Source organism: Trichosurus vulpecula, chromosome 8 (genome assembly GCF_011100635.1).
Source record: "Trichosurus vulpecula isolate mTriVul1 chromosome 8, mTriVul1.pri, whole genome shotgun sequence".
Classification (NCBI taxonomy): Eukaryota; Metazoa; Chordata; class Mammalia; order Diprotodontia; family Phalangeridae; genus Trichosurus; species Trichosurus vulpecula.
The window spans coordinates 141,150,030-141,168,277 of NC_050580.1; the positions used below are offsets into that span (position 1 = coordinate 141,150,030).

Here is an 18,248-nt window from a genome sequence, read left to right on the forward strand (position 1 = left end):
AGCGACAAGGAAAAATGAACTATGAAGCCTATTATCTAAATATAAAATATATTTCCTTGGGTTGGAAACAGTTTTAATTGCATGTACACCAATCAATAAAATTCTTTTTGTTTATTGTTTTTACTATATTATCCTTCTTAAAATGTGAAATCTGTTGCTTTAATATTGTCACCTTTTCTTAGTATGTCAGTGTATTATTAAGCTATTATTTCTTTCTTAGGCTATAAATTTCCGTTTTTTTCCTTTTCTACGACCTCTCTCCAATTACTTTCAGATGCTGAAATAGTTAAGCTATGACAATAGATTAAATATTTATTTTTTCCTCATTTTCCTCATTTAATGTAATTTCATTTCTTTTCTAGCTTTTGCTTTTTTGCCTACACTTTGGGTCATTTAAACTCCCCATGTTTTAATATTTAGGTGCTTTATTCCTTTCAATAATTCACATCATCATGAGTGGTAAATATCCCTCAGATTAGTTTTCACACTTATGAAGAGTATTTTTAAAACAGTATATCTTTATTTTTTCACATTTTCTCACTTATTTTTCATTGTGCTTATCAATAGAAACAGTATTGCTCTGCTAATTATACATTATTCAAAACTAGTGTTAGAAACTTTAGGACATTTTTGCTTTTCATTGATGATGCTTGTTAATTTTCCAGATAAAATTTAAATGGGAAGGATAAAAATCTTGCTTTGATTATAACATATTTTTGTGCTCTTTTCTTTAGATAAAATTTGACAGTGTTGAAGTCTGTGTTTGCTGTGAAATGCAACATCAGTCATCAGGCTGTAGCAACCTTGGTGAAACCCTGAAACTGAACCCACTTCAGGAGGATTGTAATGCTGTGAGATTGACCTTAAAGGTGAGGAGGATTGGGCTTTTCTTTTGTTCACTGCTTTGGATCCAGTCTGTCACAAACATTTAAAGGAATTATTAAGCTAAATATTTCTTTCTTCTAGTTTATTCATCGGTGTAAGTCAAAGGCAAGAAGGAAAAATGATTCTGACATTTAAAAAGTAGTAATAATGTTGATTACAAATATTTTCATAGTTACTTCTTGCCATATTTCATTTTACTTTTTATTAAAGTGAAAAGAGATTCTACTACTTTATTTTGCTGCTTCTGTAATATAGAAAATAGTGAATTAAAAGTTGGGAACATCCTCTAAATACCATCTAGTCATGAAGTTCACTTCTTTTAGACATGTCTGCTACTATACAATCTTGGACAGATGGTTTTTTATTTTTTAAAATACTCAAAGAAATAGATATCCCATCTCTCAGTAGTTTCTTCCAGTGTTATAGCAACTGATTAAAGAAAATTGGCTAGAACAATTGTTTAAATTACTCCTTTTCTTTTTCTTTCAACTGCATAAAAAGGCAGTTGAGGTAGTTTTTATAAATTTGGGGTTGTTAAAATATATGTAAGAATAAGAAGTTTTAAAAAAAGAATTAAAGGTCATTTCTCTCCTATTTTCCATAGATGCAACTGTTCTAAGAGTTGATGATTATGACTGAAAGAAGACAATTTATAATATATGGTGATGATTCTTGTTTGTTGGTTTTTAGAATATTTTTAAAAGTTTTAGTCTTAAAGAATGTTTATAATATTCAAATCAAACTAAGGTTTTTTTCAATATAAATGATATTGGGCTTATGTTTGGTATAATTGCAGATAATTAACACTATGAATTAATTTAAAATGACTTAAATATGAAGAAAAATGACCAAATGTTGATACTTAAAGATCAGATCCCATTTCCCTGGACAGAGTTGCGAGATCTTTGCCTTTTGACTTTGTTCATGAAGAGGAAAGATGTCTGATGAGGCAAATGAACAAATTATAACTAATCAGAGTAGCAACTGTCAGTGAGGGTGTTCACTTCTCTAATTATGATTAGTAATTGCTATCTGTTTTTTGTAAAGAGAGAACAGCTGTGGTAAGAACACAGAGCTTTATTCTTTACCGAATTTTTAGAAGAAACAGGACTTAAATAGGAATAAAAAGCATCTCTTTCCCTTCCATCTCCAATCCTGTTACCTTATTCTTTCTCTATCATTCTTTCCATTTGTCAATGTAGATACAAGAAGAAACAGGGAAAAAAGTTATTATATGAGTTTTACCAACCCCTCCAAAATTAAATAAAATGAAATTTTTACAAAGAACTGGCAAGTAGATTCCCCTTACTCTACTCCATCTTAAGTCATAAAATATACTCATCTGAAAACAGAATTTTGAAGAAAATTTGAGTGTTATAGCCTCTTTATAGAGTCATCCAAATCCTAGACCTTGTATCTGAAGGGTATTTAGTACGCTACAGTTCAAGAAGAGTTTCTTAGTTGTTTGAAAGAGAGCAGTTACTATTTATATCATATTTAGGCTAATTATAGTTGCACGGTAACCACCTACATACAGATAGAGAATCTAGAAATGTAATAAGGGAAGTAATTTACCTTCATATGGTATGAAATAAGCAGTATTTGTATGATTCATGAAGCATTGATAAAACATAATGAAACAAATGACTTGATGAAGTTCATATGAGGGTTTGAAAGGAGTAGAAATTGGACATACTTCATTATTATAGGAAACTTGCTGAAGAGAAAACATCCTCTACCAAAGCAGATCAGCACCTTCTCTACAACTGATAGTGTAGTTGCCTAGCACTGAGGAGTTAAATGACCTAACTAGGGTCACACTTAGCATATATCAGAGGCAAGACTTGAATCTAGATCTTCCTGACTCTGAGAGCAGCTCTTGTCCATGCCCTCAGCTGCCTCACTTGCGGCAGACATGAGTCATTGTGTGGTCGAGAATATATAGGAAAATAAATTATCAGTAGTCTTTTCTTACTAATGTACTGTACTCACAAGCGTGTTAATATATCAGACTAATTGTATAAAGGGCTGCAACATTTCTTGACTTTCAGTGCGTAGCTGAATAATTCTCCAACTTCTAAATGAAACTCAAGTATATACCATATGCATTCTTTCCCTTATAAGCTAGTACTTCTGTCACTTAACATTTTTCTCACCAGTTTTCCTTTAGCCCTTCCATATGTGGCTCTGTAATCTCTAGAAGGAATAATAATTTGTATCAAATCTATGATTTCTGTAAGATATGTTTATATTGAATGCTTAATGAAGATTTATCTATATTCTTTCAAGTTGAAGTTCTTGCAGATAGGTTTAATGATGTACATTAATATTTAAAGATGATATCCTCTGGTACTAAATACACATTTGTAAATTATATAAATAACTAACATTTATATAGCACCTTAAAGTTTATAAAGCACTTAACATATATGAGATCATTTGCTTCTCACAACCCTTTAAACAAGTGCTATTATTATTTTTTTCATTTTGCAAATTTTTTTGTGATCATATTAAACGTATTTCCACGTTTAGTCATGTTGTGAAAGAAGAATCAGAACTAAAAGGAAAAATCATGAGACAGAAAAAAACAGCAGAAAAAAAGAGGAAAATAGTATACTTCAATCTGCATTCAGCCTCCATAGTTCTTTTCCTCTGGATGTGGATAGCCTTTCCCGTCATGAGTCTTTTGGAATTGTCTTAGATCATCGTATTGCTCGAAGAGCTAAGTCTAACAAAGTCAGTCATTGCACAATGTTGCTGTTAACTGTATACAGCGTTCTCCTGGTTCTGCTCAGTTCACTTAGCATCAGTTCATGCAAGTCTTTCCGGGTTTTTTATAAAGTCTACTTGAGGGAGCAGCTAGGTGGCTCAGTGAATAGGGCACCGGCCCTGGAGTCAGGAGGACCTGAGTTCAAATCCGGCCTCAGACACTTGACACACTTACTAGCTGTGTGACCTTGGGCAAGTCACTTACCGCCAATAGCCCTGCCTTCCCCCCTCAAAAAAAACCAAATAAAGTTTACCTGATCACCTTTTCTTATGGAACAGTAATATTCTACTACATTCATATACCACAACTTGTTCAATCATCCCCAATGATGGTATAACAAGTGTTTATTATTACCCCCATTTTACAGATGAGAAAACTGAGGCCAAGAAAGGTTAAGTCATTTGCCCAGTGTCACACATGAATAGTACTAAGGAAGAAATGAACTCTATCTTCCTGGCTATGGGTCAGTCACTGTATCTGCTGCATGTGAGGGCTTTAAATTCTTTATACTACATTTCAGTATTAGAATTATCCAATTGATGTCTAAATTGAATCTAGCCAATATGTTCTTTTTCCCCTTTGATTAAATTAAGGCTAATTAAGTACCTTAAAATGTTTATTGACTACAGAAAATCCATGTAAACATATTTAATTATAATAAACCACTTCACTAATTATATACTGACAATTCATTGTTGTGTAAAGGTCGTGTTCATATCTCAAATATTAGATTTAGCAATCACAAGTTCTAAAATCTTCTACCATGACAGAAAGGCTTTGTGTTTGAAACTGGTGATATATTGTTCTTACTACTTGAGGATCCCCCCTTCCTGAATACAGAAAGTCCTTATTACTTAATAGTTTAACTACTACATGATTGATTTTTCCAACTTGAATATCAATAAACCAGATAAAATTCAAACCATCAGCCTGGTTGGTACTCTTCCAGTTTAGCAATGATGACAGTAGGGGGGCAGAAAGTGATAAAAATCTTCAAACCATTTACAAATGCTGTTCAGCTATTGGTACTGTTTTGAGTTGATACACTACTAGAGAAACTAAGTTACCATCTCTTTGACATCATGTCTGTGAAATAAGGGGGCAAAGCTGACCTCAAACACTTCCTAGCTGTATGACCCTGGGCAAGACAGTTAACCTTGTTTGCCTCAGTTCCTCATCTGCAAAATGAGCTGGATAGAGAAATGGTAAACCACTCCAGTATCTTTGCCAAGAAACCCCAAATGGGTCATGAAGAGTTGGACAACAACTCAGCAACAACAACTCTGAAATAAACCAGAAAATGTGAAAAATTTCAGTTAACTGCATAGGAACCTTAAGTATTCACCATGAAAACAGGTGAACAAGGAGATACAGTGTTAGTATCAGGCTGTGCAAAGAGGCAGCAAAAATTTTATTTCATGGGATACTTGGTCACTTCCCCTTCTAATGTTAATTGTGAATATAAACAAACAAATCACAGAAGATAATTGCATTTTATTGCACCATTATCTGTTGTGAGAGGATTAGAAATCAGTACATCTTATGAAAAATTTGACAAAATCCACTAAATTAAGTCTACATATTCTCTGATACTCTATAAATTCACTGGAAAGGTGGGAGCGGTCAGGTCTCTTCCACTCATTCTGCATACTTTTACCAAAACAGTTTTTCTTAAACACATCTCTTGCCATGTGACTTCCCTATTCAATCAACTTCACTGACTTCCTCTTGAATTGCAAGAACACAGAATCACAGAATTTGAGGATTGGAAGGGACATCAATGTGCACCTAGTCAAATCCGTCCACAAAGGAATCTCAGTGTAATGTAACTGCCAAATGGTTGTCTAGCCTCTGTTTGAAGACCCCAACGGTGGGGGAAAGAAGAGAAAGGAACCCACACCTCTCAAAGCAGCACATTCCACTTTTGGATATTTCTAATTATCAGGAATAGTTCCCACTCACCACCCACCCACCCTCTACGCAAGATTATATTTAGCTCATTTCAACTGCCAACCACTCATCTGGGCCCTCTGGAACCAAAAGGAGAAAAGGTAAATTCCTCCCCTACATTGAAATCTTGTGACATACTTGAACATAGTTTTTATTCTACCCTTACTGTCTTACTACCCCCAGTCTTCTTTCCAGGTTAAATATCCCTAGTTCTTCATATATCACTAGTCCTTCATCACACTGGTTGCATTTTTATGAACAATCTACAGATTATCCATGTTGCTTCTTAAACCATGGTCCCCAGAACCTGACAAGGGCAGAGTACAAGGTGATTATTGCTTCCCTGTTCCTTAAAGCTGGGAGCCCTCCTAATGTAGCCCAAGACTGCATGAGTTTTTTTTTTAGTGATATACCACACTGCTGACTTACACTGATCTTGAAGCCTACTAACAGCCCAGATCCTTTTTCCACAACAACTCCTGAATATTAATGCCTCCCCCATCTATATGGATTTTTTTTTTACATTTTTATCCAGATCAAGACTTTATATTTATCTCTAATTACAGACTTAATCTCAGCTCTTGAGTCTCTTGGGATCTTTTTGGATGCAGATTCTGTCATGTCTTAGCCATCCTTCCAATTTTGTGTCATTTGAAAGTTTATTCAGTATAACATCTATGCCTTTGCTCAAGTCATTGATAAAAATCTTTGACAGCACAAGGTCAACTACAGATCCCTGAGATACTACAGTGGAGACCTCCTGCCACACTGACCCTAAATCATTAACAACTACTTTTTGAGTTGACCAGTTCAACTAGTTCTGAATACATCTGATTATATTGTCTAATCCCTGTCTTTCCATATCTTCTGAAAAGAATACTGTGAGATATTTTAACAAAGCCTTTCGCTAACATTGAGATGATCTTCTACAACCTTCTTATCTACAGTTTAGTAATTCTGTCCTAAAAGGAAATGTGGTTGTTCTGGCATAACTTCTTATGAATAAAGTTATGCCAGATCTTTAGAATTCACCTTCTTCCGTTTCTTTCACCAGCTATCTTATAATGATCCTTTCTAGAATTTTCCCGAGAACAAAGTCCAGCTCACTGGTCTATCATTTGCAAACTCTTCCTCTTCCCTTTTTCAAAAATCAGGGCAATACGTACCCTCCTCCAGCCCTGGGATATATTGCTCATTTTCCATGATTTTTATCACTATAGCAGCTCAGCAATAACATCAGCCTTTTCTCCTGGTATCTGATATTGGGCCAAGTGACTTAAATTAATCAAGGGGTATCTATATGCTCTCTCTCCCCATATTTACTAGCTTTATGTTTTATATATGTGCATATACACATATGTATGCATGTGTATATCTATCTCTATATAAAAACATATACATATATGTGTAATGCACATATACATGTATGTCATGTACTTGTTGTCTCCCCCTTAGAGTGTAATCCTCCTGAAGTGGGTGGTTTGTTTTATTCTTTGTACTTGTATCTCTTCTGCCTAATGAAGTGACATATATTAGGCATTTAATAAATGCTTCTTGCTTAATGAATTGGCAAAAGGAAGATGATGAAAACTGTTGTAAGATACAAGTTCAAGATCAAAAATGGAAAGGGAAGTGGCTCATAGACTACTCTTAAGCCTCTTCCACATCCACTAGGAATTTTTTTATTCAAGTAGGGAACAGGAAGGTTTCAGGATAAAGTCAGGTACCAAGAATACAAGGAAACAAATGAAATTAATTGACTGGATCTTAAAAGCTTGGAAATGACTATCCATTATTAGAATAAGTTGTCTCAGTCTAGTCAAATTACTGACAAGTTAGAGCAAAAGTCAGTGAATAACAAATTCAGGAAAAATTTATAGAAACTATCCTCTCCAAAACCAAACAAACCAACCCTGCTATGAGATCATAGCTGCTCCCATTTGATATGATGAAATAAGCTAGAGACTCTGAAATTTAAGAAGTAACAAAATTAAAGATTGTGACTCATTCCCTTTTCTTAGAGTGTGTTGTTGTTGTTCATTCATTTTAATTGTGTCTGACTCTTCATGACCCCTTTTTGAGGTTTTCTTGGCAAAGATACTGGAGTGGTTTGCCATTTTGTTCTCCAGCTCATTTTATAGATGAGGAAACTGAGGCAAAGAGGGTTTAAGTGACTTTCCCTGGGTCACACAGCTAGTAAGTCTCTGAGGCCAGATTTGAACTCAGGTCTTTCTTACTCCAGCCCCAGCTATCTATTCACTGTGACATCTTGCTGCCCTCTTCTTAAAGTTTATCCAATATTAAAGTTACCATAGTGAGGATAGAGAGCCAAGAAACCTCCATAGTCATCAATACTTCACAGAATCACAAGTTTTGGGAGTTAAAAAAATACCTTAGTGACTGACTAGTCCGACCCATAACTGGAAAGGAATGAATTCCTAATATATTGTATTTGACAAGTCATCATTCAGTCTCAGCTAATCTCAAGTGAGAGGGAATCTGTTACCCTCCCAAGTGTGTCGGCAATGAAAATGGGCTCTTAGCACTTAGTTCAACCAAGTGCCCTTGAAGAGTTTGGCCTTTATTTCCTTGATTAAATTAGGAGTCCTTGACAACCACCTTGCCTCAAGGGAAAGCCTAGTTTACATGGGTTTGAATGACATTTTGTGACATCAGAGGCTTTTAGACCACAAGGGTTTAAGTCGCCTCTTTGTGACGATTTTAGGTCATGTGGGTGAATCGCATGTGTGATCACCCTTGACCCTGAAAAAGATATAAAAAAGGAATTGGCTTCTCTCTTTTTGGAGCTCTTACCCAACAGCCATGGTGGCGTGCATGACTCTGGGCCAGCCCTTGTATGAGCTCCCAGGCTGAATTTAGATGCTGGTAACTATGAATTGTATTTGGTCTGTCTGTTGATGTTTGTAATTTGTTTGTATTTGCCCTGCAGTTCAGGGTGCTGGCTCTTTCCCCCTGAACTAAGTGAATGGTATTTGTATGCTGGATTAAAGTGAGATTGTCAACCCTTAACATTGCTTTCCTTAGTAAAGCAGATCAGAAGAACCTGGGCTTTTGCAGCATTCTGTGAGCTGGTTGTTGTTGATTTTATACCCCCCACAACAGCTGCTAGCCAGATTGTTACTACCCCAAGGTCAACCCATTCTACTTTTGCAAGTACTCTAAAATTAAGCTTTTCCTTAGATTAAGCCTCAGTTTGTCTGTTCAGCTTCTACCCATTGTTCCTTTTCCTGTCTCCTGGGACCAATGCAGAACAAATCTAATCTCCCTTCCACATCACAGCCTTTCAAATACATGAAGACAATTTTCATGAGCCCCAACCCCATCTTCTCTTCTCCAAACTAAACATATCCAGTCCATTAAAACCATCCTCTTATAGCCTGAAATTGAGGTCCTTCAGCATCCTACTTGCCTACCTCTAGGTATTATCCACCTTATTAGTTTCCTTCCTAATGTGTGGCCCTGAGACAGAGTGTGACACTCGGGTTTTTATCAAGTCAATGCAAAGTGCAGTGGGACTATCACCTTCCTTAGTCCTGGAAACTGTGCCTTTCTTAATGAAGCCTAAGATATTATTTTCCTTTTTTTTTTTGCTCATATTGATTTTGTAGTCTAATACCCCTCCCAAGTTGGGAGAGGCAATAGTCAGAAGGAAGCAAAACATTTTTAAGGAAGGACATGATGAAAAAAAAAAACTGAGAAAAGAATAAACAGAGGGGAAATAGGATGGAGGGAATACAAGTAGCAGTCACAACTATGAAAAAAATTTTAAGCAAGTTTCTCTAATAAAGGCTTTATCTCTCAAATATATAGACAAGTGGAGTCAAATTTATTAAAATAAGAGCCATTTCCCAATTGATAAATTATTTTAAAATATGAACAGTCAGTTTTTCAGTTGAAGTAACCAAAGCTATCTATAGCCATATGGAAAAAATGCTCTAAATCACTCCTGATTGCAGAAATGCAAATTAAAACAGTTCAGAGGTACTACCTCATACCTATTAGATCAACTAATAGGATAGAAAAGGAAAATGACAAATGTTCTAGGGGATGTGAGAAAATTGAGACACCAATGAACTGTTGGTGGAGTTGTGAACTGATTCAACCCTTATGTACAGAAATTTGAAACTGTGCCCAAAGGCCTATAAACCATGCATACCCTTGACCTAGCAATACCTCTATTAGGTCCTGTATCCCCAAAGAAATAAATAAACAAAAGGAAAGGAACATAGGTATACAAAATATTATAGCAGCTCTTCTCTGGTGGCAAAGAATTGGAAATTGAGGGGATGCCTATCACTCGGGGAATGGCTGAACAAGTTGTGTTATGTGATTGTGATGGAATGCTGTTGTGCTATAAGAAATGATGAGCTATATGCTCTCTGAAAAACCTGGAAAGACTTACATGAAGTGATACAAAGTGAAATGAGTAGAACCAGGAGAACATCATACACAATAACAGCAGTATTGTAAGATGATCAACTGTGACTGACTTAGCTATTCTCAGCAATACAGTGATCCAAGACAAATATGAATGACTTACGGTGAAAAATTCTATCCATCTCCAGAAAAAGAACTAATGGGGTCTGAATACAGATCAAAGCACACTTTTTTAAACTAACTTTATTGTTATTGGGTTTTTTATTTGGTCTATGTGTTTCTTTTACAAATGACTAATATGGGATTATGTTTTGCATGACTACAAATGTCTAACCCATGTAAATTGCTTGCCTTCTCAATCAGGGAGGTGAGGAGGGAGGGAGGAGAATTTAGAACCCCATTTTTAAAATGAATGTTGAAAATCATTTTTATATGTAATTGAAGGGAAATAAAATAATAATTTTTAAAAATATTAAACCACAAAGGGTTAAATTAAATGCATGTCCCTGAGTAGTAACTACACTAGAGACCTCCTTCTAAGATGACATTGAGCCACTAATGGTATACTTTGGGCCTGGCTATTCAGCCAGCTCCAAATCCTTCTCTTTGTACAATCATCTGGCCAAGCTCTATCTTTTCCACAATAATAGCCTGATAAATTATGCAAGATACATTGTTAAAATCTAGGTTAAAATGGCTATAGTATTTTTTAGGTAGCATGTCCCAAAAAAATGAAATAGAGGTAGTCTGATTAGATGGTCCTGATGAAGCCATACTGGCTCTTTGTAATTATGTCTTTCTTTTTGAGATGATCACTAATCATTTCCTTAATAATAATTTCTAGAATTTTGCCAGAAATCAAAGCTAAATTCACTGGTCTATATTTTACAGGATATATTTGTGCAAGTTTTTCCATGTTTTTCTGAGATCACTGAGCTCATCATTTCTTATAGCACAACAGTGTTCCATCATAATCACATACTACAACTTGTTCAGCCATTCCCCAAGGGTTTTAATAACCAAAAAGAAGACATTATATATTTGATCCTGAATGTAATAGGGAGCTCTATAATTTATTTTATAGACAGAAACCTGCATTCACAATTCTACCAACAATGAATCGGTGTCCCAATTTTTCCACGTTATCCTCCAGTATTGCCATTTCCCCTTTCTGTGGTTTTAGCCAATCTAGAAGGTGTGAGATGATATCTCAAAATTGTTTTAATTTGCATTTCTCTAATCAATAATGATTTAGAGCATTTTTACATGACTATATCTAGTTTTGATTTCTTCATTGAAAAACTGTCCATCATATCATTTGACCATTTATCAATTGGGGAATGACTCATATTCTTATAAATTTGACAAAGTTCTCTATACATATTTGAGATGAGATCTGTATCCAAAAGAATATAAATTTTTTCCCAATTTTCTCCTTCCTTCTACTTGGCTACATGGGTTTTATTTGTTCAAAACCTTTTTTAATTTAATGTAATCAAAATTATCCATTTCATATCTCTGTTCTCTATATCTTGTTCATTCATAAATTCTCCTATCTGTAAGTCTGATAGATAATGTATTCCATGTTCTTCTTGTTTTCTTATGATATTTCCCTTTAAATCTAGGTCATGTGTCCTTTTTGACCTTATCTTGGTATATTGTGTAAGTTATTGATCTATATCCAATTTCTGCCAGACTGCTTCCCAGTTTCCCCAACAACTTTTACCAAATAGTGTATTCTTATTCCAAAAGCTTATTTACATTTGTAAAATACAAGGTTACTGTAATAAGTTATTACTCTTTGTTGTATATCTACCTTGTTCCACTGATCCAACTTTCTATTTCTTAACCAGTAGCAGATGGTTTTTATAATTACTAACTTTTAATATAGTTAACACTTTGACAATTCAGTTGGGATTGCATTGAATAAGTACATTAGTTTAGGTAGAATTGCCATTTTCATTATAGTGGCTCCACCCATCCATGAACAATTAATATTTTTCCAATTATTTATATCTGATTTTATTTGTATAAAAAGTGTTTTATAGTTATGTTCATGTAGTTCCTGGGTATGTCTTAGGAGATACACTCTCAGGTATTTTGTGCAGTCTCCAGTTAATTTAAATAGGGTACTTCTTACTGTCTTGTAGAGTTTTGTTGGTGATACGTAGAAATGCTGATGATTTATATGGGTTTATTTTATATCCTGCTAATTTGCTAAAATTATTCATTGTTTCAACCACCCTTTTTAGTTGAATCTCTAGTATATAGAGACATATCATACAAATAAGAAATAGTTTTATTATTTCATTGCCCATTCTGATTCCTCAATTTATTTTTCTTTTCATTGCTATTACCAGCATTTCTAATACAATATCAAATTATATTGGTGATAATGGGCATTATGGTTTCACTCCTGATTTTGTTGGGAAGGCTTCTAGCTATCCTCTTAACGTAATGCTTGCTGACGATTTTAGGTAGATGTTTCTTATTATCCTAAGGAAAAATCCATTTATGTCTATGTTTTGAGGGCTTTTAATAGGAATGAGTATTGTATTTTGTCAAAAGCTTTTTTGGTATCTGTTGTTATAATTATGTTACTTTTGTTACATTTATTATTGATATAATCAATTACGCGAATAGTCCCTGCATTCCTGGTATAAATCCCACTTGGTCATCATGTGTTATCTTTGTGAAATAGTCTCTTGGCTAGTATTTTATTTAGAACATTCGCATCCATATTCATTAATGAAATTGGTTTATAATTTTCTTTACCTGTTTTTGCTTTCCTGGTTTAGGTATTAGCACCATATTTGTTTCATAAAAGGAGTTTGGTAGGACTCCTTCTTTGCCTGTTATTCCAAATAATTTATTTAATATTGGAATTAGTTGATTTTTAATGTTGGTAGAATTCACTTATAAAAACACCTGGTCCTGATGCTTTTTTTCTTAGGAAGCTCATTTATAGCCTGTTCAATTTCTTTTTCTATAGTGGGTTTATTTAGCTATTAATAATAGATATTTCCCTTTTAGATTCATATATTCATGATTTAATTATCTGTCAATTTGTAATTTACAATGCCATTATTATTAATGTAATAGTTGCCTTTCTTAACCATACCATATTGAATGACCTTGGTTATTCCACTGGGTACATTCCTCACTAGTGAGGACATCTCCAACAATAACCCATTGTTCCTTTTTTGTGGCCCTTGTTACATGCTATTAAATGTTTTATAATTAGGGCAATAGATTCCTATCAAGTCAAAGATTCAGTGAGGAAAAATGTATTTTGTTATTCCATTTCTATATCTATTCTCAAGAAAAACTGTTCCTCAGAGTTCTCAAATAGTTCTAGAGATACCTGCAAATACTTTGATACTTAGCATTGTGGTGAGTAGGTAAGGAAAATAGTTACAGTGTTGTCTTTTCTGACATTTTAAGTAAGTAATCAGAACTCTTTTGAGTTTAATCTGGTACCTGACAATCAAACTAAATTTCCTTTTCAAATTTTGTATCACCCATACTTTTATTAAACATACCAAAAATACAGGTGAACACAGGTAAACCTGTGGAATAGCTGAGCTTTGTTGTTTAAATAAGCTGGTATTGACTTGAAGTTATTTGATGGAATATGTTAAATGTTCCTTTTGCTGCTCAGTGATATCACCTTCTGGGCAGTAGGGCCTTTGTTGTATGAATCACATTGAGGGCATTCAGTAAATACTAAATAAGAGCAACAATTAGTATCATAATAGCTAAAATTCTTTAGACCGAGGAGAATCTTGGTAAATGCCATTAAGAATAAATCTTGATATGTTCCCTTCAAATGAAATAAAATCCCCCCAAACTAGCAATTATTGAGATAAAAAGAAGATTTAAAAAATAGTTCTGATGCTTTCATATGCCAAGACCTAGTTGGCTCAGGGCTTGTGACATATTATTCGAGACAGTATGAAAAAAATTACATACGAAGTACAAAAAGAGCAGATTTGTTAACTTAGGAAGTTTAGACAATCTGTCATATGGTTGTAATATTTTGTAGAGTTTTAATTCTCTCCTACATTTCAGAATGTCAGTATGATTAGATTACAATGAGCTTCTCATGCAAAAAAGTGAACAGGGCTTTTTTTTTCTTTCTATATTTCCTGGTGTAGAAACTAATTTGCTTAGCAGCCATATACTATAATAGTAAGAGAATCTTTATATGAAAGGGAAAGCAGGAAGAAGTAAATTGTTTATTTTAAATGCTTCCCTATCTTAAGGACAACACTAGTACATCTCATTTTGAATAAAGATTCAAAATAAAGTAAAATGATTTATTGACAAAAAAAATCCAAAAGGACTTTGAAAATAAAATCATGTCTCTCTTTGGTACTTCCTTACCTTTGTTAAAGAAATAAAAAGCTTGGTATGTAATTTTTAAACTAAGTAAGCTGTCAACATATAGCTAGGTAATAGCTGTCACACCCTTAGAAATGACTTATTAAAAAGAGCATACCTCTGAGCATATGTAACATATTGAACTGAGTCAATTATCTGAATAATTTCAGTCCATTGGCACTTTTGTCTGAAGTATCCAAAAACTGGAAACTCTTAGGAAGATTAACTTACTAAAGAGACTTAAGGCTCTATAGATCATGGAAGAATCACATCTGTATATCATGAATACTTTTTTAAAGTAAAGAGTAAGGAGGTATATGACATAAACAGCAAATAACATAACAAAAGAAAAACTAAAGAGAAAGATAGAAAACAGCTGCTTACCAGTGTGGGAAGCATTTCCAAGACATCTGCCTGTGAACTTGTTAGAGCGAAAAGTCAAAATCGGTACCATATTAGAAAATGAGAAATAGGGATATAAAATTAAAACAACTCTAATTTGCCCAATTTAGATAAGCTACTGACCATCACCACCACCACCACCCCAAAGAAAACTGGAAATGGATAAAAGAAAAAACATCCACACAGACTATTACCAACGCATATGATAGTATGATGTACGTGAATCAATCAGCACTTCAAAGAGTGTGGAAAATGTGTTAGGAAACACTTGGTCTCTTAACCGTCCAGAGGAGGTTTGGAGGAAAATGATAGGTTATAAAGTGATTTATCACACAAACAGTAAACAGCAATGGAGGGCAAATATATTTGAGGAATGTGAAAACAAAAGATACTAATAAAATTTTACTTTTTAAAGATTAAGAAATCATTGGTGATGTTGGGGGGGGATCAGTCTCAGTTGAATCATGAGGTCAAAAGCCAGATTGCAGAGGGTAGAAGGTGAGAGGAGATAAGGGGGAAGTAGTTAGTATATAGACAGTTTATTCTAGAAGTTTGTGCTAGAAAGGAGACTGGATGATAGTTTGAGGAGACTGTAGGATCTAGTGACAGTTTGTTTTGATTTTTTTAAACAGTAAAAGAGATTTGGGCATATTTGAAGGCAGTAGAGAAGAAATTTATTTGGAAAGATTGAAGATTCAAGAGAGAAGGAGGATGATTGAGGTTGCGGTTTGCTGGGCAGGACATGAGGACATGGGATCAAGTGCAAATGTAGAGTGGTTGGCCTCAGTAGGGAAAAGGACCACCTCATTGTCACAACTGTCCTTGGTAGAAGAAAGGACCACTTATTTGGGGGAAGGAAAGAGCAGGAGATGATACAAAGAGAATGGAAAAGAGGGAATTAACGTGAACCTTTCAGTAAAATAAGAAGGAAAGATTTCAATTAAAGGAGAAGTAGGAGAAAGAGGTGTAGGAGCCTTGAAGAAGGAATAAAAAGTTTGGCATGTTTCTCTGTGGCATGAGATAGGAAATCAGTTTGGAGAAATCAAAAGACTGCCTTGGTGCCTTAGTATAGTGAGGTCCCAGATGAAATTGGATAACTTCATGTAACAGTAAGGCAATAATAACAATGTAGATGATGATTGTCAAAACGCCTGGGTAGTTCTGTATCACAAGATATGAGAGACTGTCCATAAAGAAGGTAAAAGAAGTTCAACATTTATTCAGACACCAGAAAATCATATCCCATAACCAAATGTTCAGCTCCCACAGCCAGTCAGCCCACTTTATCATAACAGTAAGGAACTTAAAACACCATAGCACAGCCTGGAGCCTTGCCATCCCAAAACCTCTGTGACGCCCTGCTGGGGTCTTCCCCAAAACAAGTTAATGGTACAGCTAAGTCAGCCTATTCAGTTCTAACCAACACAAGGGCAGCCATTAGCAGCCATAACTGTTTGCTTGCTCTCTCTCTCTCTCTCTCTCTCTCTCTCTCTCTCTCAGCATTTCCTCTGACATGACTTCCTTTTCCTGTCAGGAAGGTCCTCCCACTGCATGTCTTAGGCTTCCTGTGATATAAGCAGGTCACATGGTCTATCAATGGGTGGGAAAGATCTTCAAATCTAAATTGCTGCTACACTTCTTAACTTCAAAGGAATTGCTTGTTAGGACTTCCTCCATCTTCATGCCTGAGAGGAGGTCAGCAAACAAAAGTGGAAAATATTTTTCCAAGATTACTCTAGCAAACTATTCACAGTATAAATAGCAGTGGTGCCACTACATTTATACTTTCACATCACAATGTTTACTGTCCCTTGTGAATAAACAGAAATATCAATAAAGAAAAGAGATAAGAAGGACAGCTGGACTAAGCTAAATACATACAGAGGAGGTCCATACTTGAGACAATACAATTTGAAAACAGTTGTGAAATAATGTCTCAAGATCTCTTGATGACATCAAGATACTGAATAATTAGGGATGAAAAAGGCAGAAGAATAGATTGAAAAGGTATTAGTAGTTACCAATCTGCCTCCTTCCTCATTTCTAGAAAATCTGTGAGAGTGATCTCCATACACCACACAGGCAACCAAGATGAAGATATGAGGAGAGAATATACAAGTTTTAGGAAAAGAGCAGACAATCACAAAATTGGAGGTTTGGAAGGGATCTCTTCAGATGTTTTATACTACTGACATGTGACAGGAATCCTCAGTATATCAAATCTGATAAGTGATTATCTAGCCTCTGCTTGAAGACTTTGAAGGAAGGGAATTCACTGTCCCTTGAGGCAGTCTGTTCCACTTTCGGATAGTGCTCATTGTTAGAAAGTTTTTTTCCTGATACCAAGCCTAAATTTACCCCTTTTAAACTTGCATATAAATTTCCTGCCTTCTTAAGCCAGACAGAAAAAATCAAATCCCTTTTCCACATGACAGACATTCAGATACTTGCCTGCATGAGCTATCATGTCCCCATTGAGTCTTCTTTTCTCCTGGATAAACATCCTGATATTCTTTAATGGACTACACCCATATTGTCACACTGTAAGGTATAGGGACACCAAGACCCCAATCTACTTTTTTGTTAAGGCAAAAATTGTCTTGAAGGTCCTCCTCCAACAAGATATTTCCCATGCATATGTTGAAACCATTTAAGATTTATCAAAAGATGTAAACAACATTGTTAATTTTGATGACTATTATAATCAAGCAAAACATAAACCAGGAAGACCCTATTTGTTAAAAGTATTTGTCACTTTCTCTGAAGATGTCCCACATATTGTCTAAATGGTGAGGTCTTCCAAATTCAATTCTTTGTGAATGGCGTTATATTGATTGCACCAAAATGAGGGACTTTGTAGAAACCACACACACACATACCCATAATTACTTAAAAGAGGCCTAAATATAAGCACAAGAGAAAATCATTAAATAAAGGATATCCACTGTCTAGACCAATGGTGTTACGAGCCCTGGGCTTTTGAATTAGAAAACCAGTTGTATCATATTTTTATTTATTGTGTTATATCTTTCCTAATTATATTTTATTCTGTTTCTGTCGGCAATTAGGAGTTTTGTGGGAGAGTTTGATCTTTCTGGTCTAGATTTTCAGGTGGAAGGATCCCTGTAGAGCTGGTCAGTTAACTTATATCTTCAGTACATTCTTTAAATAGACAATGAAGTGAGGCCAGAATTGAATAAAAGGAAGAGAATAGACTGAATTAAAATAAGTAAATTATGTAATACTTTCAATGCACCCATTTTTTTCCTGAAATAAAAGTCTGCATCATAATGCCAGTATTTTTCCCTATAAAGGTATATGTCTATAAAGAGTGGACTATCATTGACTTTGAAAAATTCAAGTTACAGTTCACCTACAGGCAACAGAAAGATGCATGATGGATATGAATAGGAAGCAGCATATGGCCTATGAAGAACTGAGAAATATAAAAGTAATTCAG

The 18,248-nt window shown here is 34.8% G+C and overlaps 1 protein-coding gene across 2 annotated transcripts in view; it reads left to right on the plus strand.

Annotated features, from left to right (window-relative positions):
• FAM189A1 (family with sequence similarity 189 member A1) overlaps positions 1 to 18,248 on the plus strand; it is a 192,190-nt gene that overhangs the window by 66,438 nt on the left and 107,504 nt on the right. For both annotated transcript variants that reach the window (XM_036736274.1, XM_036736275.1), the window contains exon 2: positions 735 to 869. In XM_036736274.1, coding sequence (XP_036592169.1) covers positions 735 to 869 — 135 coding nt within the window. The remainder of the gene's footprint in view (positions 1 to 734; positions 870 to 18,248) is intronic.